The 24,322-nt window shown below is 38.8% G+C and overlaps 1 protein-coding gene across 2 annotated transcripts in view; it reads left to right on the top strand.

The window, feature by feature from the left end:
• The first annotated feature begins 12,114 nt into the window (after positions 1 to 12,114).
• Positions 12,115 to 24,322, top strand: part of HECTD2 (HECT domain E3 ubiquitin protein ligase 2) — a 112,046-nt gene continuing 99,838 nt past the window's right edge. For both annotated transcript variants that reach the window (XM_030809272.1, XM_030809271.1), the window contains exon 1: positions 12,115 to 12,459. In XM_030809272.1, the coding sequence (XP_030665132.1) occupies positions 12,322 to 12,459 (138 nt within the window). In that variant the 5' untranslated portion in view covers positions 12,115 to 12,321. The remainder of the gene's footprint in view (positions 12,460 to 24,322) is intronic.

The raw sequence follows: 24,322 nt of genomic DNA, 5'->3' as shown, positions 1-24,322 counted from the left end.
TCAACTACGTGGAAACTGAACAACCTGCTCCTGAATGACTACTGGGTACATAATGAAATGAAGGCAGAAATAAAGATGTTCTTTGAAACCAACAAGAACAAAGACACAACATACCAGAATCTCTGGGACACATTCAAAGCAGTGTGTAGAGGGAAATTTATAGCACTAAATGCCCACAAGAGAAAGCAGGAAAGATCCAAAATTGACATCCTAACATCATAATTAAAAGAACTAGAAAAGCAAGAGCAAACACATTCAAAAGCTAGCAGAAGGCAAGAAATAACTAAAATCAGAGCAGAACTGAAGGAAATAGACACACAAAAAACCCTTCAAAAAATTAATGAATCCAGGGGCTGGTTTTTTGAAAAGATCAACAAAATTGATAGACCGCTAGCAAGACTAATAAAGAAGAAAAGAGAGAAGAATCAAATAGATGCAATAAAAAATGAAAAAGGGGATATCACCACCGATCCCACAGAAATACAATCTACCATCAGAGAATACTACAAACACCTCTATGCAAATAAACTAGAAAATCTAGAAGAAATGGATAAATTCCTCGACAAATACACCCTCCCAAGACTAAACCAGGAAGAAGTTGAATCTCTGAATAGACCAATAACAGGCTTGAAATTGTGGCAATAATCAATAGCTTATCAACCAAAAAGAGTCCAGGACCTGATGGATTCACAGCCAAATTCTACCAGAGGTACAAGGAGGAACTGGTACCATTCCTTCTGAAACTATTCCAATCGATAGAAAAAGAGGGAATCCTCCCTAACACATTTTATGAGGCCAGCATCGTCCTGATACCAAAGCCTGGCAGAGGCACAACCAAAAAAGAGAATTTCAGACCAATATCCTTGATGAACATTGATGCAAAAATGCTCAATAAAATACTGGCAAACCAAATCCAGCAGCACATCAAAAAGCTTATACATCATGATCAAGTGGACTTCATCCCTGGGATGCAAGGCTGGTTCAACATACGCAAATCAATAAATGTAACCCAGCATATAAACAGAACCAAAGACAAAAACCACATGATTATCTCAATAGATGCAGAAAAGGCCTTTGACAAAATTCAACAATGCTTCACGCTAAAAACTCTCAATAAATTAGGTATTGATGGAACCTATCTCAAAATCATAAGAGCTATCTATGACAAACCCACAGCCAATATCATACTGAATGGGCAAAAACTAAAATGAACAATTCTATACCAACAAATTGGGTAACCTAGAAGAAATGAATAAATTTCTAGAAACATACAACCTAATAAGACTGAAGACATGAAGTAGGAAATGCGAACAGACCAATAATGGGTGAGGAGATTGAATCGGCAACCAAAAACCTCCCAACAAAAAAAGCCCCAGAACCTGATGGCTTCATTGGTAAATTCTATCAAACTTTTACAGAATAATTAACATCAATTTTTCTCAAACTTTTTTGAAAAATTGAAGAGGAGGGAACACTTCGAGATTCATTTTATGGTCATCATTACCTTGAAGCCAAACCCAGACAAGGATTCTACAAGAAAAATATAGACCAATATCCCTGATGAGCATAGATACAAAAATTCCTCAACAAAATACTAGCAAACAAACTTCAACAGCGTATTAATGGTACCATACATCATGATCAAATGGGATTTATCCCTGGGATGCAAGGATCATTCAACATATGCAAATCAATAAATGTGATATATCACATTAACAGAATGAAGAATAGAAATCATATGATCATCTCAATAGATGCAGAAAAAGCATTTGGCCAAATTCAAATCCTTTTATGATAAGAACTCTCAACAAATTAGGTATAGAAAGAATGTACCTCAACCTAATAAAGGCCATATTACACACCCACAGCTAACATCATATTTAATGGTGAAAAGCTAAAAGCTTTTCCTCTAAGACCAGGAACAAGACAGAGATGCCTACTGTCACCATTTCTATTCAACATAGTACTGGAAGTCCTGATCAGAGCAATTACACAAGATGAAGACAAAATTCATCAAATAGGAAAGGAAGAAGTAAAATTTTCTCTGTTTGGAGGTAGCATGATCTTATATACAGGTGCTCCTAAACTTATAACGTGGTTACATCCCAATAAACCCATGGTAAGTTGAAAATATTCTAAGTTGGAATGCATCAAGTTATGTGCCAATAAATCAATCAAAAGGTTGAAAAATCATAAGGTGAACCATCGTAATTCAGAAACTCCTCTATTTACAATGGGATTATATCTTAATAAACTCATTGTAAAGTCAAAAATTAATAAGTAATACCATCATAAGGGATGGTGTGCATAGTAAATTCTAAAGACTCCACAAAAAATCTTAGAACTAATAAATGTAGTAAAGTTGCAGGATACAAAATAAACATACAAAATTATTAGTCTGTAGACTAACAATTAACTTTAAAAAATAAATTTAGAAAACAATACCATTTACAATACCATTCAAAAACAACAAAATTCTTAGGAAGAAATTTAACCAAGGAGGTGAAAATTTTGTACACTGAAAACTATAAAACACTGATAAAAGAAATTGAAGAAGACACACATAAATGAAAAGATATCCTATGTCGATGAATTGGAAGAATTAACATTGTTAAAATGTCCACACTATCCATGGCAATCTACAGATTCAATATAATTTCTATCAAAATTCCAATGGCATTTTTTACATAAATAGAAAAAGCAATCCTAAAATTCACATGAAATCACAAAAGACCAAAATAGTCAGTGATCTTGATCAAGGAGAGCAAAGCTGGAGGCATCACACTACCTGATTTCAAAATATACTACAAAGTTATAGTAAATTAAAACAGTATGATACTGGCATAAAAACATTCATATACACCAATCAAACAGAATAGACACTTCAGAAATAATTCCACTCATTTAAAGTCAATTGTTCTTTGACAAAGGTGCCAGGGACACACAATGAGAAAAGGTTAATCTATTCAATAAATGGTGCTGAGAAAACTGTATATTCACGTGCAGAAGAATAAAATTAGGCTGGGTGCAGTGGCTCATGCCTATAATCCCAGCACATTGGGAGGCCGAGGTGGGCAGATCACCTAAGGTCAGGAGTTCAAGACCAGCCTGACCAACATGGCGAAGCCCCATCTCTACTAAAAATACAAAATTAGCCAGGCGTGGTGGCACATGCCTGTAATCTCAGTTACTTGCAAGGCTGAGGCAGAATTGCTTGAACCTGGGAGGCAGAGGTTGCAATGAGCCAAGGTCGCGCCATTGTGCTCCAGCTGGGGAAACAAGAGCAAAACTCCATTTCTAAAAAAAAACAGAATAAAATTAGACCCTAACCTCACACCATCTACAAAAATCAGGTCAGAATGGATTAAAGACTTAAACGTGAGCCCTGAAATTGTAAAACTACTAGAAGAAAATACAGGGGAAAATCTTCTTGAAATAGGTATTAGAAAGGAATTTTTTGGATATTACTCCAAAAGTATAAGAAACAAAAGCAAGTATCGATGAATGAGATTGCCTCAAACTAAAAAGCTTCTGCATAGCAAAGGAAACAATCAACAGAGTGAAGAGACAACCTATGGAGTGGGAAAAATTATTTACAAGCCATGCATCTAATAAGGGGTTAATATGCAAAATACATAAGGAATTCAAACAACTCAATAGCAAGAAGACAAATAACCTGATTTAAAAATGAGCAAAGGATCTGAAAAGACATTTCTCAAAAAAAGACACACGAATGGCCAAAATAATAATGGCCAATTTATTATTAAAAATGCTCAACATCTCTAATCATCAGAGAAATGCAAATCAAAACCACAATGAGGTATCGACTCACACCCATTAGAACGGCTATCATCAGCCGGGCGCAGTGCCTCACACCTGTAATTCCAGCATTTTGGGAGGCTGAGGCAGACAGATCAAGAGGTGAAGAGATTGAGACCATCCTGGCCAATATGGTGAAACCCAGCCTCTACTAAAAATACAAAAATTAGCTGAGTGTGGTGGTGTGCGCCTGTAGTCCCAGCCACTTGGGAGACTGAGGCAGGAGAATCGCTTGAACCCAGGAGGTGGTGGTTGCAGTGAGCTGAGATCGCGCCACTGCACTCCAGCCTGGAGACAAAGTGGAACTCCATCTCAAAAAAAAAAAAAAAAAAAAAAGAGAGAGAATGGCTATTATCAAAAAGATAAAGGATAACAAGTGTTGGTGAGGATATGGAGAAAAGCGAACCCTTATGCACTGTTGGTGGGAATGGAAATTGGTACAACTATTACAGTAAATAATATAGAAATTCCTCACTACCATGTGATCCAACAATCCCATTTCTATTAATAGATATATATACAAAGGAAATGAAATCAGTATCTTGAAGAGATATCTGCATTTTCATGTTCATGGCAGCATTATTTACAACAGCCAAGATATGGAATCAACCTATGTGTCCAGGGATGAATGAATGGATAAAGACAAGCTCACACACCCACACACACACACACACACACACACACACACAGGAATGTCATTCAGCCTTTAAAAAGAAGGAAATCCTGTCAGTTGGGACAACATGGATGAACCTAAAGGATATTATGCTAAGTAAAATAAGTTAACCACAAAAAGACAAATACTGCATGATCCTCACTTACATGTGGAATCTAAAAATGTTAAACTCTTAGAAGCAGAGAGTAGAAAGGGTGGTTTCCGTGGCCTGGGAGGCAGGTAAAATGGGGAGATGTTGGTTAAAAAGTAGAAAGCTTCAGTTATGCAGGACAAATAATGCCTTTGGTTTTGTGTTGTTATCACAGAATACTACAGACTGGGTAATTTATAAAGAACAGAAATGTATTGGCTAAAAGTTCTGGTGCCAGCATCTGGTGAGAGTTTTCTTGCTGAGTCACTCCATTACAGAAGACAGAAGGGTGAGAAAGAGTGAGAAGGAGGCAAAAGAAGCCTAAACTGAATCTTCCATAAGGAAACGCACTCTCGTGATACCAAACCCACTCCTGCAATAACAAATACACTCTTGCGATAACAGCATCGATCCATACATAAAGACAGAGCCCTCATGGCCTACTCACCTCTTAAAAGTCTCATTGCTACAATGGTGAGTAAGTTTCTAGCATATGAACTCTTAGGGACACATCCGAACCATAGCAGATAGGTTCTGGAGATCTAATGAACAGCATGGTGACTATAGTTAATAATACTATATTGTATACTTGAAATTTGCTAAGAGAGTAGGTCTTAAATGCTCTCACCACACACACAAAAAGGTAATTATGTGAGATGATGGAAATAATAGCTTGATTGTGGTAACTATTTCACAAGATATCCATATATCAAAACACTGTATTGTATACCTCAAATCTATACAATTTTAATGTCAATTATACCTCAATAAAGCTAGAAAAAACTAAAAAGTAAATAAACTCCAATACCTGATGTGTTTAAAGAATACAAGATTTATTAAAATCTTTCCAGAATGCACCCTACTGACCACAGCATGATTATAATAATATTAATAGTTGCAGGGTCCCCAAAAGCAGTATCTGTGAAGCATTTAACATCTACCCATTCAACACTATTTGTTGAGCCTGAGGGCTAGAAGTGTGCTAAAGACTAGGGATCCTCTGTATATGTCCTCAAACCCTCTGTAGGCAAGAGAAGTTATTAGCCAAAGATGCTTAGATTGGATTTTCACCTCAGTAAAAGCTGATTATTTCAGTATCTCCAGTAGAAAATGTTCTGTTATGCTGCTGGACAACAGGGAAGTGCTGAGTAGGCCTCCAATAGCAGTCCTTTATTATGTGGCCAAATCTACTATGGGGTTTATAATATCCTAAATAGTACACAATTATAGGATAGCAAAATAAATAAAATGAACATTTATTCTTCCCATAAACATTTATCGAACAGCTAGTCTATGCTTTGTGGCAAGTATGGATGGAGACGAATCTGAACAGTTTACTAGATATAATTCCTTAATTTGCCCATCTATGAAATGGGAATGAGTCCCTACTCTATAGTAATACTAAAAGCAGGTTTCTAAGAAGACATGAACAAATCTATGGAAAGTGCTTAGCACAGTCTCTAGTAACCAACAGTGCTCATTAAGTTGGATTTATTTAAATGCAACATAGTTCACAAAGCACTTTTGCATGTTTTTTCACTTTTTTTCCACAACACTCATGCAACGTTAAGCAAATTAATTCAAATACAGTGATTTTGCCAAAGCCACATAATTAGCTAAAAATTGGAAGAGCCAGGACTAAAGCCAATTTTCAGAATTCCTAATTTTATTCTTTCTAATACTTTGAGTTGAAGTGTAGAGACATCTTTTCCAACTCTGAAGAAGAAAATTCATGTTTTTATAAAGGTTATTGTAATTCCTGAACTACTATTAATCATATAATTGAGATAAGAAGATAGCTATTCTACTTGATTAAAGCTGTGCCTGAAACAACAGGTTAAACCAGTAGAATTTTAACCAGCTGACTAGTTTGGTGATGAACTAAGACAAAAAAACTATGGGTTTGTATGTGTGTGTGTGCACTCATGCGTGTGCACGTATGCACGTGCATTAAGTGTGACAGGAATGTGTTTAGCTGCAAATGACAGAAGAACTAATATGGATTTAAGCAAGATATGAATTCATTTGTCTCACAAAAAAGAAATCCAGATATAGGCAGTCCAAGCTGGTGTTGCAGTTCTACAATTTCAAGACTGTTCCAGATTCCTTTTCTCTCTCCATCACCCCGTCCTTAGTGTTTTGACATTCATCCTTATGCTTGCAGCCTCCTGTTACAAGATTGTAACACCACGTTGACATCTCATATCTTCATTTCAGGCAGAATAAAGGTAGCAAATATTTTCCCTAAAATGTCAGCATACACCTCATTGGTTAGAATAATGTTACATGGCCACCCCTAGCTGCGAGAAAGTCCAGAAAAGAAATCACTTTTATTTGAGCATACTGTTATGTCAAATTAAATCAGGGTGCTCTTAGCAAGACAAAAGGTAAAAATGAACAGCAGTACATGCCATTCTGACTTGTTTTGATGACTTCAGCAGCCTTGGAATACACAAGTTAACTCAGACTCAATAAAAACTTAAATAGGTACATCATGCATAGGATACTTCTGGTGTACAATTTACTGTTTTGTTGTTGTTGTCGTTTTTCTTGGTTTCGCATAGAAAACAAATGTAAAATTGGGGTTAAGATTTAGAAGAGTTATCAATATATCCAGGTCAGACTATTAGAATTTCACATGTGGCAGTTCTATAGAACTAGTTTATCAAGCACAACTCTTTAATTAGCATTAGAACTAATTAGAACTCTTTAATTAGCATTTCCTTGGAAAATATCTAAAGAGGACATCCAAAACCAACTTGAAAACACATACGGCCACCTCAATTTTTACTGTTACTAACATTTTCTTCTAATTTAGGTCACTCCTCTATAGGACTTGGTCAAATCAAGGTATAGCTAAATGTGGTTTCACCAACAAATGCAAATTCCTGTGAATACAATATTTAAAAAGAAACAATAAAAAATGAAGAAGTTACTTAGCCTTTTAGGCTTTTATCAGAGCTCTTTTAAACCTGCCCTCATTACTTTGGTGAATATTTGCTTGCATGTATTCTGAAGAATGAGGTTAAGATACAATGAGGCTCATTAATTAGTGTGCCACTAATTTGAACTTGCTCTTTTACAGCTGAGATGCAGCTCTAAAATTTACTGTCCAATACGGTGGCCACTAGTCACATGTGGCTGTTCAAATACAACTTACATAACATGAACTAAAATTAAAAATTCAATTCCTCTGACAATAGATACATTTCAAGTGCCCAAAAACTACATGAGGCTATTGGCTACCATATTGGACAGTGCAGATACAGACCATTTCCCCTATTACGGGAAGTTCTACTGATAGCACTGCTGTAGAAGATTAAGATTTTAAAGAAGCAATATCAAGACCAAATCATCTGAATGAGTATAGTCCATTACTCAGAGCGTTTTTATAATTTATCTTTGGAAAAGATTTCAGAGCCCCTGTACAAACCACTTCAATAAAACATCTTGTTTCGTTTCTTCTGCATTTGCTGAGTGCCTCCTCAACAGCAGACTCCAGGTAGTGTGTGCTACATGTGGGGACTCAAGGACTAATTAGACATAGTCTTTCCCCTCTGTGCCATGACTTATTTGGGGAACAAAAAACTAAGATGTAATGTAATAGGTCTATAAAGGTAAGTATGTACAACGTGCTCTGGGAACAGAAAGAATCATTCTATTTAGGACATTAAGAAAATGCCTTCTTTTGCAAAGAATTCAGCAGAATGCCACACTAGGGGGAAAATTTTTTAGCATAAAGGCTTTGAAAGACTACTACGGTATTTTAAAACAAAGGGCTGGCAAGAAATTATATATTCTGAAGAGGTCATTCTGGCGGCCATTAGAGTGGGTAAGAAACTGAAGGCAAGACCAGTTGCCAGGCTACGGAAATAATTGGGGTTAGAGATGTTAAGGGCCTTGATTAGGTCAATGGCAATGGGAATCCAGAGAGAGAACAGATTCAAGATAAGTCTGATTAAAAATACAAAGCTTGATCATCATCTACTTTATTCTTCAGTCTTGACTCTATAGCATCGTGCAATTTTAAAAAATCATTCTCTAAAGATAAAGGTTTATCTCATCACTGGGGTTATTCTAAAGAATTAGTTGCAAAGATTCAAAACAGTGTTTCAGTATGTTCAATTTTTATAAAAGCAAAGAAACACTGTGGGGTGGGGTGTGTGTGTGTGTGTGTGTGTGTGTGTGTGTGTGTATAGATAAAGAGATTTTGTAAAGATACAGAGCAAGGTCTTAGTGAGTATCTAAACTTAGTTTAAATGATTCGGCTAATCTGTATTTTCTGTTTTTCTGTAATGACAAAGCATCCTTTTTTTTTTTTAACAAAGAAAAGGATTTTGTTTTGTTTTGAGATGGAGTCTCACTCTGTCACCTAGGCTGGAGTGCAGTGGCAGGATTTCAGCTCACTGCAACCTCCACCTCCCGAGTTGAAGCGATTCTCCTGCCTCAGCCTCCCGAGTAGCTGGGATTACAGGTGCCCGCCACCACACCTGGCTAAATTTTTTTTTTTTTTGGATTTTTAGTAGGGACAGGGTTTCAAAATGTTGGCCAGGCTGGTTTCAAACTCCTGACCTCAAGTGAGCCACCTGCCTTGGCCTCCCAAAGTTTTAGGATTACAGGCATGAGCCACCACGCCCAGCCAAGTTATTTTTTAAATAGTAATTTTAAAAATCCACAACGTTATACCTAAGAAAGAGTTCTAAAAATCTTTTTAACAAGGTCAACATGGCTAAAATAATTTCCCCAAGTTTACTTTAGGACAACACTCAGTTGAAATATTAAAATAAGTTGAACTATTTCATAGCTATACCTTCTAAAATTAAGGTATTAGTGGTATAAACCATTCTTGTGACCTGTGCACCTATTTTGCTATTGTTCACTACATTAGTATTACTGTACATAATTAAAATAGAAGTTATCTATAATTTCGACCTTCCATTACCTTGTAATTTTGTCTTTCTTTTTCTTCCAGGGAAATAATGCCAAACCCTATTCCCCATAGGTATAATTAATGAGCTCAGGTCTTCCATCTGGACTTAGAAACATGAAATGCTTCTTCTGCCTCACTTCTAGTTCTTCCAAAGCGAGTGAGTTTATACTTGGATACCCTCACTGTCGCACGTCTGACACTTGGCATAGCTAAAAAGCATCTTCTCCACACTTCTGTACAGAACGGCCAGAGCTCTCTGTATGTCCTGATTTACAACACTCTCTTCTCCCACCTGGGTCTCCAGAAGCACACTGATGGCAGTTGGGAATGTGTCTCTCAAGCACACAAGTTCCCCCAGAGCTATAATTCTACAGCTTTCCAGCAGGCCCCATTCCCACCCTCCAGCCCCCTCCTGGACTATGTATGAGGGAGGGATGAGGTGGTGGATTGAGGACATTTATTTAATAAGAAGTAAAAGGAAACATGAACAAATTATCATTTTTTACATGGAACTCACAAACGAATTAATCAGAGAATTTGTTAAGAAATGGGTTATCTACTCTGGTGCAGTAGCAGAAATTAACATTTCTGACTTGCTTTGTTTTGCCAATATTTAAGCATTTTGTTCTATTGAATGTGACTACATGTACAGACACACTTTTATTTAGTCTCACACATGAAAAAAGAAAGCAGAAGGCCTGTTATCCAAGTGGTTTCTCATCCAAGCATTTTTATTGCAAATTACTAAATCTAGTTGAAAACAATAGGAAAGAGGATACTTTTCCCTCTAGTATTTGTTCTATCAACCTAGACTTAGCAGCACAGAATATCTGGAATTGCAGTTAAAATAAAGGCTTCATTTTATAAAATAACATTTGAGTTGTTGCTGTATCCATGATCAGCATACAGACCTGCTAAAAGCAGAAAATAATGTTATGTTCCTCTCTATGGGATGAGTATTTCAGTAGTTTTAAGAAGGAAAGAAAATCCTGAAAAAGAATTTAAGAAAAATATTAATAGAAAGGAGGAGGATGCTTCAAAGTAATGCCGAGATACATCATTTTCCCTCCAAGGCTATTAGCACTGAAATACTTTTTGCTGACTATATGGAACTTATTCTATACCTTTTGTTAATTAACAAGTAAATAGGTGGCAACAGCAACTATATTAAAGTAGAAAGCCTTTCTATACATGAAAGTCAGAATTCAAAATTTAGAAGGCAACATTGTTTGCTTCAGATCTACTTGTTACAAATTGTGGGTTTGAAAACATGCAACCTTATCTCATGATACACCATAACTAGTATTTAGTTATACTAATAACTCCAAATTATGTAACCAATAGACACCCCGAAATCATATTTGGGTTTCAGAGATATTTTTGGTTCTTATATTTGGAGTTAGGTACTCTTGATCTAAAAATTCACTCAACCTCGAATAAAATAATGAAGGCATGGATAAAAAATCTGATAGACCTGAATATCGAAATTCCTTGCTTTTAACAGGCGATACAGCGCATTCTTACTCTCTCCTTTCTCCTAGATCAGCAGGTGTCCCCGCCGCTCCAGTAGACTGAGAAAAAGGAAAAGGAGGGGGCGACAAGAAAGGAAAGGAAATTGTCTAGGTGTCCTGGTGGTGGAGGTGGGGGGTATTTTAATTTCATAATTAAAAGCTCTCTTCTTCGGCTTTCAAGTTTTTACTCCTATTTGTAATGATTTCATTGAGGACTGTGCAGCAGAGTTTGGGTATGTACATCTCTAACAAACGGAAAGGAACAAGGAAGGGATGGATAGGAGACAGCAAAGGGTTGCGGGGAGAGAGCAAAACGTAGGCGCGTGGGGACGGGAAGGGAGAGGCGGATTTGGCAGTCAAAGAGGGACGAGAGGAACAGGAATGGAAAGTGTGGACTGGCCGTCCAATCCTATGGGGGAAGGGGAAAAGGGGGGCCCACCACGTCGCACTCCTCCCCACCTCCAGGCTTTTCCTGTGTAGGCTGAGGCCATCCAGGCGTGTACAAAAGGGTCGGTTGCTGAGCCAGGAAGGCTGTTTCCCCGGGCTGCGCAAGCTCGGGGCCGCCTCTCCTGGGCTCAGGAGGGCGGGCAAGGATAAGAAGGCAGAGGCCCCAAGGCGGACAGCTTTGTGGGCGCCTGGAAGAAGGCAAAAGGCCACCAGCCCAGACCCCGAGGGCGCTTGCCCGCGGGACTCGGCGCCGCAGGTCAGGGCCGTCCGTGAAGGGTAGTCTGTGCCTACGTCCTCCCCTACTGGTACCACTCGGACACTCTGTCCCCCTCCGACCCTTTGCAGGGCTCGACTTGTCTCCCCCACTGCCCGTCCCTAGTCCAGGTTCTCCTGCGCGGCCCGGGTGCGGGTTCTCCTCCTCGTCATCTCGGGCGACACTCTGCAAACAATATGGCGGTCGGGCGTCGACCGTGGCGCCTTCTCTCCGGGCCCTCGGGGTTGACGAGGGCGGCTACCGCCGGCGCTCCCGACCCGCGACGCGCGAGCCCCGGGCGGGCGGGGGAGGCGAGAGCAAGAAACCTGTAGGACCTGGGGGGGAGCCGCGTCCGCGGGGCTGGTGCGCGCGGGGGCGGCCTCGGGCTCGCGCGCAGAGGCGCGGGCGCGGGCGCGGGCGGGGGCGGAGTGGCGGCCGCGGCGGCGGCTAGAAGCGGCAGCCCAGAGCCCTCTCGCGGCCGCGGCGGCAGCAGCAGCGCCAGCCCCAGCAGCACTGAGGCCGCCGCCGCCGCCTGGCGCTCCCGCCGCCCGGCCCGACATGAGTGAGGCGGTTCGGGTACCCTCGCCCGCCACTCCGCTGGTGGTGGCGGCGGCTGCGCCTGAGGAGAGGAAAGGGAAGGAGTCGGAGCGCGAGAAGCTGCCGCCCATCGTATCGGCGGGCGCCGGCGCGACCGCGGTAGGTGGTGGGCCGGAGCCGTCTGGCGCCCCGACGGCGGGAGTAGGGAGGGACGGCGGCCGGGCGAGGGCCGTCAGGAGGCCCGCGTCCACCCTGGGCACCCCCTGGCACTCCAGGGAGACGCACCCAGGCCGCCCTTCCTTGGGCAGAAATAAAAGAGTTGTGCCTCGTGGACAGCCCCGAACACTTCGCGAGCTACACCTACCACCCTCGGGAAATGTTGGGGGTGGTCGGTTCCGCTAGATGTTTGGGTTATTTTCTGGGGCTTGGGCCCCCACTTTCTCTAAGAGAATGACCTGCATCTTGAGTCGGCATATCTGTTGGATGAGCATAGGTGTCAGCAGGCGGGAGTGGGTTTTCCACAGAGGATGAGCGTGATTTCCTGCCTGCCTCGGAGGCGCGCAGATTTTTGTCCTTTTCTTCGCTTTTCTTTCCCTTCCCCCTTCGGATTAAACAGGCTCTGCGGCGAGTTTCCACTTAATTGTGACCTTTCCGTTGCTGTCAGGGTAGTGGGAGGTAGATGCATCAGTGATGGTTTTATTTTTCATATGGTACAGACATGTGACTCAGGTGGGGGGAGGCTTTTTGAACCTTTTATTTAAACCCAAGTTATCTAAGCTTGACAGGGATGATTTCCCAGCTGTATCTTCTTAAGGGTTATTTGGAGAGCGCTCTCAGGCTTCAAACTACATATTGCCAGATGATGTCATGGGACAGCCCCCTCCCCCTCTTTCCCTATTTTTACTGGTGGTTGTGACTGGTTAATTTGAAGCACAATTAAAAAAAAAACCTCGGATTTTGCAATTTTTTATTTTGACATATTTAAGTACTTTTTGAAAGTTTGCTTTGATGTATTATATTTAAAGATCATGACTTGTCATGCAGCTGTGTGTGACAAAATAGTAAAAGTTTAGTGAACATTATACATTTTCTTTATTCCTACTTGCAATTCATTTCTTAAAACCTCCCTCTTAAATGACTAAGAACTTACTAAAATAGCTCACTCTTCGTTAAGTACTGTATTGGTGTTAGGAATAATTTTTGGATTCGGTAGGTTTTTCAAAAATGTCTGAGGGCCCTGATAACTGGAAATTGTTAAAACAAGCTCTTTAAATCAATGCGGCAAATTGCGAACAGTAATGATACACGTTTAAAAGCGTAGCTACAATTGGTAGATTGGAGCTGGGGTTAGGGATTACCCTAGAAAATGCTTTGAAGGAATTTGTCACCCAGCTGCTTGGAGACCTGGTTCCTGCTGCTGGTACCCTAGGTTTTCAGATTTTATATAGAAGTCTTTAACTCACAGAATTCCAGCAGTTCATTTCTAAGTTGGTTGTTTAAAACAGTAAATGTATGTACTTATAGAAACAGTTAAATGAGTGGGTTTAGGTCCTCAAGCAAACGCTCTCCCAAAAACCTATTCATCTCAGTGTAACTGAAAAATTGCCGTTTTGAAATAAAAATTTGCAAGTGTGGATACAAGTCTACAGTCTGCTTTGGGATTTCAAGTTTTTCAGATTTTAGAAAGGTAATTCGGTACATATATCGTATGTTATTTAATACCCACAGTAAGGTCCTAGCCAGTTCTTTCTAATCAAGCATATTAATAACTGCAATGAAATGTATGTGTTCATGCTAAAGGGAAAAATTCAGTAGCATCATGTCATTTCTCATTAGGTGCATGTTTTTGCCACCAAATGAGTTGCAAAGACACTTCAGTTTCAAGAATTTATAGGACTTTGAAATTGTAAATAGAGGATTATGGACTTGTACTACTAGACAAAGAGAAGAATATATTCAAGAAAAAAATTTAAATCTTGAATTAAACTTTGAAAAGGTATGAGTTGGAATAGAAGAGGATAAGGATAAATATACAAAACTTGAGGGTTTTTGTTTTGTTTTGTTTTGTTTTTCTGAGACGGAGTCTTACTCTGTTGCCAGGCTGGAGTGCAGTGGCGCGATCTCGGCTCGCTGCAATCTCCGCCTCTCATGTTCAAGCCATTCTCCTGCCTCAGCCTTGCTTGTGCCTTATAAAGTCTTTCAGAGTCAGTACCATTGATTTTTTATGACAGTTTTTTTTTAAAAAAAAAAAAACAGAATTTATGACAGGATCTGTGGCAGAATGTGTGTGTGTGTGTGTGTGTGTGTGTGTGTGTGTGTATTTGTCAAAGAGAGACTTCAAAGCTAGAATTCAGAGCTATAGCAGTGAAAAGCTTAAGTGTAAAAAATCTATGCTTGGTCCTTAGTCCATCCAAAGGATAAGAAATCCAGGAGAACTGGGGTGGTGATTGACTTTCACAGCGGCTAGGAAGGCCTTGGTATGTGTGGGGAGGGGGAGGAGGTCTTGGTGTGTGAGGTAGGTGGGCAGGGAAATACAGCTTGTGGCCTCTTGAGTTGTTTTTCAGCCTCCTGTAGATTAAATAGAGCTTGTAGAGGTTTGCTTATGAACCTAATTGTCATCAATAACTTTTTCTTTGAGACAGTCCAGTGATTCTTCCTTTTTGCCGCAGCCTAGTGGTTCTGCCTGTCTAGTTTGTGTCTATGACTCAATTCGTGACCCTCCAATAGTGGCTTTTTCAGAAAATCATTGTATCACATTTATAAATGAATATATATGAATAAAATAATATAAATATTATAAATAAGTAAAAGGTCAGTTTACAGTGACCCAAATTAAGGTTGAAGAGTTAGGCTGTATCCTTTATGTTTAGAGAAAGGTACAGGGGTGGGAGAAAGAATGCTGGAAAGGGCAGCCCTAAAGTGTTTTATCCTAAGACCATCTAAACGTGAAGGAAGTCCATTCCAGCTAGTGAGGAGGTGCCTAACACAGTGGTTTCAAGCCTGACTGACCACAGAGTTACCTTGGTAGCATGTTAAAGTCCTCATTCCTACATCTCACCCTAGAGCACCGGTTTTCAACCTTAGAGGCACAGTAGAATTAACTGAGGAACTTTTGAAGCCATCATTATCCAGGCCTAAATGCAGGCTTGTTAAATCAGAATTTCTGGGGATGTTGCTTAGGCATCTTTTTTTAATTTAATTCCCTGGGTATACCAAGGTTGAAACTTGACACTCTATATACTGAATTAAAAGCTCCATGGGCAAGGTGTAGGAATCTGTATTTTTTAATTACCATCTCCCAAATCTACTTAGTTTGTGGAGCAGCATTTGAAATGGACTTGTGACAGGTGTGGATTAAGTGAACGAGAGACAGTAGAAATCAGGCATGGTGGGGAATTGAAAGAAATGGCAGTGACAGTGGTTGCAGTTAGAGATGCTCAAGAGGCTCAAGATGGAGCCCTCAGAGACTTTCAGTGTTTGGGTCTTGGCCTTGCTGCTGTGGAGAGGTGATGCAAGTCCATGGAGTCAAGCAGAATAAAGAATTTGAAGTAATGTATGGATATGAAGGGCTGATGATGTGAATATTAAATTTACTGAGGTTGATGGATTGGAGTGGAATATTATAAATTAGTTACTGATGTATTACAGATGTTTAAAAAAGTGAGAAAGAAGAAAATGCTTAGAGGTGGGGCAGAAATAACAGTGGCAGTGAGGACGAATTTGACTGTCTACTTCTACACCTAATCAGGTGAACAGAAAAGAGAGGTTCTACGTGGGGTAGAACCCTCTGGATAGCGTACCAGTACAGTGGGTTCCAGAAAGAGCTAGGTTTGACTTAGGTCAGGGAGGTAAAGAGAAATGGGAGGAAATTAGTTGAGAATTTTAAAGGGATGTTAGCCTATAATGGAAGACAAGGGGAAGAGCTTGAGGGTGAGCATAAGGTGTGTCGAGAGAATTTGATGGAAAGTTTAGTAACAAGAATGAGAAGTTTGCTTATCAGGTGTGTATAAATGGGGTTGATGGAGTCCCTGGGACAAAATGTAACTACCAATTATTGAACATCTGTTATGTTTAGCTTTGTGCTAGGTGCTACAAAAAATGCAAAAAGACAAGGTTTTAAAAAATGGTCTCTGCCTCAGGGTATGCAGGGTTAACACATTTGAAAAACAAAGCAATATGTAAAAGCCACAATGAGCCATAGAAACAATTTATACTATCAGAGATGAGAGAAAGGAGATCACTGTGTGCAGAATTGTGAAGAAAGGCCTTGAAGTAAAGGTAATTATTTAAGCTGGCTGGCCATTGGAAAATGATAGGATTTGGATAGGCAGAAGAAAGTGGGCAAAGTAATCCAGTGATGAAAACAACATGAGCAAGGCCTAAAAGGAAAAATTAGTGAGTAATAAAGCGAGCCCAGTGGAAGCATGCTGGGAACTTGTGGGAGGTAAGAAAGATTGCATGGGGGCTGGAGCCAGATCACTAGGCAGAAAAGCTTAGACAGTTTTTTTTTTCCCTGTGGTTAGTGGGAAGCTATTGGAATTTCTGAAATAGAGGAACAACATAATGAAATCAGTGGTAGTATATAGTTAAACTAGAGGAGGAAGAAAGTGAAGAAAAGAGCTTTGTAGCTCATGCCTGAAGCAATGAGTGCATCCACTAAGGTGGTGGCCACAGGACAGAGTGTAAGGGATGGGAGCATACACACCATGTGGAACCTAACTAGACAGCAGAAATGAAAGAGAAGAAAGATTAATAAAGGAAAAGGACTGAGGTTTCCAGATGAGGTCAATAGCATTCCAAATTAGAGAGAGAAAGAGTGTGTGTGTGTGTGTGTGTGTGTGTGTGTGTGTGTGTGTATGTGTGTGTGTACTTAACAACAATATGCCCAGCTAGGTATTTGGAACAATCTTGTACGGAAAATGTTGTGCTCTTTGTTCATTATGTTCTAAACAAGAGGTGAGATGGGAAAGAATGAATGCTATGGTGATGATGTTTAAGTAATTGAATAAACTATAGATATTACAAATATACAAAATAAGTGTTTATAACAATAATAGCTACTTATTGAGTGCCTACTCTGTGCTAAGCATTTGCCATGTATTCTTTTATTTAGTTAAATAATGCAACCAAAAGCAATCACAACAACCTTGTGAGGAAGATATTTTTCCACTTCACAGAAAAAGAATCTGAGAGTCAGTTTATGTGTACCTTGCTAAGGAGTAAAATGGCTAGTCAGGGACAGTGGTTGCTTTATAACAAAGATGTTTCTGACTCATGTTCTTTGCCCAATTCTGAACACTTTGTATCTGTGGTCATAGGTAATAGGGCCCATGTGGTACAAAGAAGCTGCACCTATCTATGGCAGTATTTCTAGTTTGAAAAAGAGCATGTCGTCCAGTAACAAATTTGTTCAAATTTTTGTTACTAGAGATAGAACAATCATGGGAAAGATATGTTCTAGGGTATCTAATTGCTTTTTTATGGTATGAATAGACCATTAAATTATAGGTAAAATCAATCTGATTGAAGCAAAAAGTGCAGAGACTTAATACATAAAAAGGGAGGGCTATGGCTTTATAAATACATACCCAGCATGTCTCTAAGTTTGAGTGGGTTGTAAAGTCTCTTTGTCAACTTTTTTTTTAAACAACAAAGCCATAATGTAGTGCTTGCTTATTTTCCCCTTCATGAATAACCCATTAGGACACAAATAATTTATAACTATATTTAACAATTGGAGAAAAGCGGTCATTATAAATTGTGAGCCAGAGAACCTCCAAAAAAGTCAAGTATGATTCTGCTTTGCTGTTTATAACTCCCCATCTATAAAATGGGGAAAATAATAATTGAACCTACTGCATAAGGTAGAAATGAAGTCTAAATTAATACACATAAAACATTTAGAAAAAAACCTTGTACAAAGTAAGCACTCAGTGTTAGATGAGATTATTAAAGTCATGTGTCACATAACAATGTTCCAGTCAATGACAGATCCCATAATCTGAAGGCGGTCTAATGCCTTTTCTGTTTAAATATGTTTAGATGCATACTTAGTGTTACAGTTGTCTACAGTATTCAGCATGGTAACATGCTCTATAGGTGTTTGTATCCTATGAGCAATAGGCTAATATCATATAACCGAGGTGTGTAGTAAGCTGTACTATCTAGATTTGTATAAGTATACTCTGTGATGTTTGCACAGCTACAAAGTTGCCTAATGAAGCATTTCTCAGAAAATATCCTCGTGGTTAAGCCACACATGATTGTGTTTATAAAGCAACATCTGTAGCTGAAAAGCTGTTTGTAAGCCAGCCAGCCCTTTCTCCTCTACTCCTGTCCTGTGGATTTGTACTTTCCTTCACAGCCTTCTGTATCAAACCTCAGGCCCTGTATGTATTGCCTTTGCCTTTATAAACCTCCACCGTCCCCCTCACCTCCGAGTTATTATCCTTCCTCCACCCCACCATCCCCCAGAATTAAGGGATGTCATGCACTCTCTGAACTCTTTGGGGCTGGTATATGTCTCAGTTCATATTAATTTCTTTTGAAAGGGAAAAGAAAGAGCCTTCAAAAGGTGTACAGATACTATTGCCAGAGTAGCAACTTCTTTTGGCATAGTGTTTGGAAATTAACTATTTTTAGTTAGAGTTGAAGAAGAGTAGAGAAGGATCAACAGAAGATGAATGAGGAAGTAGGTGGAGCTGAGAAAGCTCTGAGAAGCTTTGATTTCCCTATTTTTCTCATAGTTTTATAGTTAACTCTGAGTGAAGAATCCCTTCTTGAGTGGTAAAATGTTACACCGATGAGCTGTATGAATAACTACTTACTCTTAAGTTGATATTTGTAACTTGGAGGATATCTGTGTGACATTCTAGTGAGCCATCAAAAAACATTTTTTGAAATGAATAATTAAATGAATGTGCCTTTTTTTTTTTGCTTTAGAGACTGCATTTATTCATTTACTTTTTTCTTTTTTTTATTACACTTTAAGTTTTAGGGTACCTGTGCACAACGTGCAGTTTTGTTACATATGTATACATGTGCCATGTTGGTGTGCTGCACCTATTAACTCATCATTTAACATTAGGTATATTTCCTACTAATGCTATCCTTCCCCCCTCCCCCCACCCCACAACAGGCCCCAGTGTGTGATGTTCCCCTTCCTGTGTCCATGTGTTCTCATTGTTCAATTCCCACCTATGAGTGAGAACATGCGGTGTTTGGTTTTTTGTCCTTGTGATAGTTTGCTGAGAATGATTGTTTCCAGCTTCATCCATGTCCCTACAAAGGACATGAACTCATCCTTTTTTATGGCTGCATAGTATTTCGTGGTGTATATGTGCCACATTTTCTTAATCCAGTCTATCATTGTTGGACATTTGGGTTGGTTCCAAGTCTTTGCTATTGTGAATAGTGCCACAATAAACATACGTGTGCATGTGTCTATAGCAGCATGTTTTATAATCCTTTGGATATATACCCAGTAATGGGATGGCTGGGTCAAATGGCATTTCTAGTTCTAGATCCCTGAGGAATCACCACACTGACTTCCACAATGGTTGAACTAGTTTACAGTCCCACCAACGGTGTAAAAGTGTTCCTTTTTCTCCACATCCTCTCCAGCACCTGTTGTTTCCTGACTTTTTAATGATCGCCAATGAATGTGCCTTTTAAAAATAGAAATTATTGAGATTTTACCAATTCAGCTGAATTGAAAAAGTCAGTCTGAAATTTGAGTCTGCTTAATATATTTCAAATTAACTTGGTTTTGCTCTAGATGTTTTTGTTAAAAAAAAAGAACAAGACTCTTAATTGGTTGAGGAATTTTGACTGGATCAAATTGCACATTTTAAAAGTAGTATTTTACTGTATAACCATAATGTATTCATGTGTTTTTATCTTTTCCTATATTATAAAATAAATGAATAAAATCTCTAATGCCACCTTGCTTTCCTAGTGATAAATGAACTGAAATTTCTGAGCTTCAGGACTAATGTTTGTAGGGCTAATTTTCAGTCATCTATATGATTAATTGCGTTGATTTTTTTTTGTGACAAAATTTTGTTTCAGAATCCACATCCTTATTTCCTAGTCTCCATTTAAAGATATGATTTATATCACTTAAACCAATTCCACTTGGGCTGGTGCTATTTAGGTTGGGAGGGAAGTTTGCACCTTGAAAGTAGCTGACTTTTCATATCTTAGTAGAAGGATGTAGAACAAAGTCAGCATTTCATGATTTTGTAACCCACCATCCTAATAGGGAACTGTGAAAAAAAAACATACAAAAAGAGATACAAAATATCTTTACCCAGGATTGGGGCCTAAAATAGTCTCTTTGTAGACTCTAAATTATATCGTTGGCTCCAGGATGGCTCTGATTGGTAGTTTAGGTCAGTTTATTAAAAATTGGTAAAGTAGGGGATCTTAAATGTTTTCTATTTTAACTTGAAACCTATAAATATATGTTTATTTATCAGTCTTTCATCATAATAACCTTTGCTCAGAATCTCAGGAAGCTACTCATTCTTTTGAAAACGTAGTTTTTATGTGCATCACAGATTCTTGGACTCATTGAGACTAAAGGGTGAATTTTATAGACATAGACGTTCAATTTAAAATATTTTAATTCAGAAACTCAAAGATAGTGAGATATGGCTTTTAAAGCGTTTCATGATGGAACCGCCAGCACTTACTCCTTTTTTCAAGGATTGGGTTAGAATGTGAAGAAAAATGTTGATCTTCTAAGGCAACTTTTGGAGTATAGAGGATGATCAAAGTAAATTTTACCAGAATTTTGAATACAGTAGCACTTGTTAGTCAATTCAGAAGTGATCATGGAAAACCATGGTTATTCTTCTTATTGGCATTGGTAGAAAAATATGATGAAGAAATCGGAAATTTAAGATTCAGTCTGTTCCCAGTAGAGGTTGAAAATAGGAACTCATGTATTCAAATAAAATTAAAAATAAGGTTGAAAATATTTAACTATATGTTAATAGCAGAACAGGTACTCTAAGTATTTGTCTGTTTAACTATCTTGAGATTATTTTATATTATAATCTTACATATAATCTATGTGATTATATCATCAAAAAGACCATTGAAGCCCACATTAGGTATTTGTGAAATAAGATTTTTAATTAGTTATTGTAATTACTACGTTTTTCTGCTGTTTGCAACGTTTATTGAATTCAAGTTTAATGAATGGTCAGCCTCTGCCTAGAGAGTCAGGTCTATTATTTATTAGGTTGAAATAAATAAATATCTATTATTTAAAGGTTGAAATATTTTGAGTATTTCTTTCCCTCAAAGAATTCTTGGTGTTTTTCTCTGTGTTCTCTATTTGTACTTATCTTCAATCTGGAACAGCTGGTTGAGTATCCGGCTACTATTCCTCAACACCCCCAGCCCACTGTTTGTAGGCTGGCCACATTCCAGGCCATCATCTTTAGTGTTCTTCAGTAGGACTCATAGATAGCATATACAAAACTCACGAAGCCAGATGTAATAGCTGTGGTCCAAATTTCAGAAAGTTTGTAAAGTAATGTTCTTTAACGTTTAATTTAATCTGGAGTTTGGTGTCATATTAATACACAGTAACTTCTTGATTTGATTCTCTAAGATTAATCATTTTGCCATTGCACAAAATGATGCCCATTTTTCTTCTCATGAAAGTCTTAAGTTGTAAGATTTCTGTTGTATAAGCTGATGTGGGGCAACCAGTGTTTTGAGGATTGACTTTTATTATTCTATCAATGTGTGAAAGTGTCTATGACTAATTTCATGTCATCTCAAGTATAACGTGTCAAGAGCACAATTATTTTACAAACAAGAGACTTATTAGACCAAGGAATTTTTTTTATGTTGTTTAAGCTTTTATGATTACAAAAAAAAGAAAATCAGGCTGGGTGCAGTGGCTCACACTTGTAATCCCGGCACTTTGGGAGGCCGAGGCAGGTAGATCATGAGGTCAGGAATTCAAGACCAGCCTGATCAACATGGTGAAACCTCATCTCTACTAAAAATACAAAAAAAAAAAAAAAAAAAAAAAAAAAAAAAAAAAAAAAAAAAAAAAAAAAAAAAAGTGGGGCATGGTGGCGCGTGCCTATAATCCCACCTACTCAGGAGGCTGAGGCAGGAGAATCACTAGAACCCACGAAGCGGAGGTTGCAGTGAGCCGAGATCGTGCCACTGCACTCCAGGCTGGGTGACGGAGCAAGACTACATCTCAAAAGAAAAAAAGAAAAGAAAAAAAGAAAATCAGTCTACTATGCCTCCTTTTGGCAAAAGAGAATTTATTGGAATGAGGCACATAGATTGGAAGCAGAAAGCGAAGGAACAGAGACTGGCTGTTTTTTGTGCCTCTGCTATTCTCTTTTAGCTAGTCAGTCTTTTCTATATTCCTCTGTCTAAAATCTGGAAAGACCTCTGATTGACCTACTAGGAAGCATCAATGTACATCATGCCAAACCAGCTAATACATGGCTATCCTAATTGCAGATGGGTTGCCTCTTAGTTAAGTGCCTACCTCTGCTCTAGTCCACAGCCATTCCTGCACAAAGAATAACAGCAATGCTATGGGGACCATGAGTGGGGCAATTTAAATAGAAGGGAACATTAGATGGCAGCCATGGTAATGTGCATAGTAGATCTTCCCTCAAACCTTTGCATTCTTCCCCCCTCAGGCTTTTTCCCCCCAGCAGTAAAGCTTCTGAATCATCCTTGCTCATTGCTTTCATTTTCTAACTTCCCATTCGTTTGTCAATTTATTTTGTATAGTCCCTGCCACCACCATTACCCTAAATCTGTTATCTCAGCTGTCCTCAAGATTTCATAGTTGCCCATTTCAGTTAGGCACATTTTAGACTCTTCATTATTTAACATTATTGACCTTTTTTTTTTTATTCTTGAAACTTTATCCTCCCTTATTTTTAACGCATCACTTTCTTCTGGATTTCTTATCTCTTTGGTCATTCATTCTTAATCTCCTTTGCCAGCTCACATCATACATGCCAATATTTCACACAGTTCTGTCCTTATATTATCAGATGTGTCCAATCAAAGATCAGATAGTTGTAGCTATGCGGCATCATTTCTGAGGGCTCTGTTCTGTTCCATTGATCTATGTCTCTGTTGTGGTACCAGTACCATGCTGTTTTGGTTACTGTAGCCTTGTAGTATAGTTTAAAGTCACGTAGCGTGATGCCTCCAGCTTTGTTCTTTTGGCTTAGGATTGACTTGGCGATGCGGGCTCTTTTTTGGTTCCATATGAACTTTAAAGTAGTTTTTTCCAATTCTGTGAAGAAAGTCATTGGTAGCTTGATGGGGATGGCATTGAATCTATAAATTACCTTGGGCAGTATGGCCATTTTCACGATATTGATTCTTCCAACCCATGAGCATGGAATGTTCTTCCATTTGTTTGTATCCTCTTTTATTTCATTGAGCAGTGGTTTGTAGTTCTCCTTGAAGAGGTCCTTCACATCCCTTGTAAGTTGGATTCCTAGGTATTTTATTCTCTTTGAAGCAATTGTGAATGGGAGTTCACTCATGATTTGGCTCTCTGTTTGTCTGTGATTGGTGTACAAGAATGCTTGTGATTTTTGTACATTAATTTTGTATCCTGAGACTTTGCTGAAGTTGCTAATCAGCTTAAGGAGATTTTGGGCTGAGACAATGGGGTTTTCTAGATATACAATCATGTCATCTGCAAACAGGGACAATTTGACTTCCTCTTTTCCTAATTGAATACCCTTTATTTCCTTCTCCTGCCTGATTGCTCTGGCCAGAACTTCCAGCACTATGTTGAATAGGAGCGGTGAGAGAGGGCATCCCTGTCTTGTGCCAGTTTTCAGAGGGAATGCTTCCAGTTTTTGCCCATTCAGTATGATATTGGCTGTGGGTTTGTCATAGATAGCTCTTATTATTTTGAGATACGTCCCATCAATACCTAATTTATTGAGAGTTTTTAGCATGAAGGGTTGTTGAATTTTGTCAAAGGCCTTTTCTGCATCTATTG

The sequence above is a fragment of the Nomascus leucogenys genome, chromosome 3 (genome assembly GCF_006542625.1).
Source record: "Nomascus leucogenys isolate Asia chromosome 3, Asia_NLE_v1, whole genome shotgun sequence".
In the NCBI taxonomy this organism is placed as follows: Eukaryota; Metazoa; Chordata; class Mammalia; order Primates; family Hylobatidae; genus Nomascus; species Nomascus leucogenys.
This window is presented reverse-complemented; position numbering and strand designations above follow the sequence as displayed.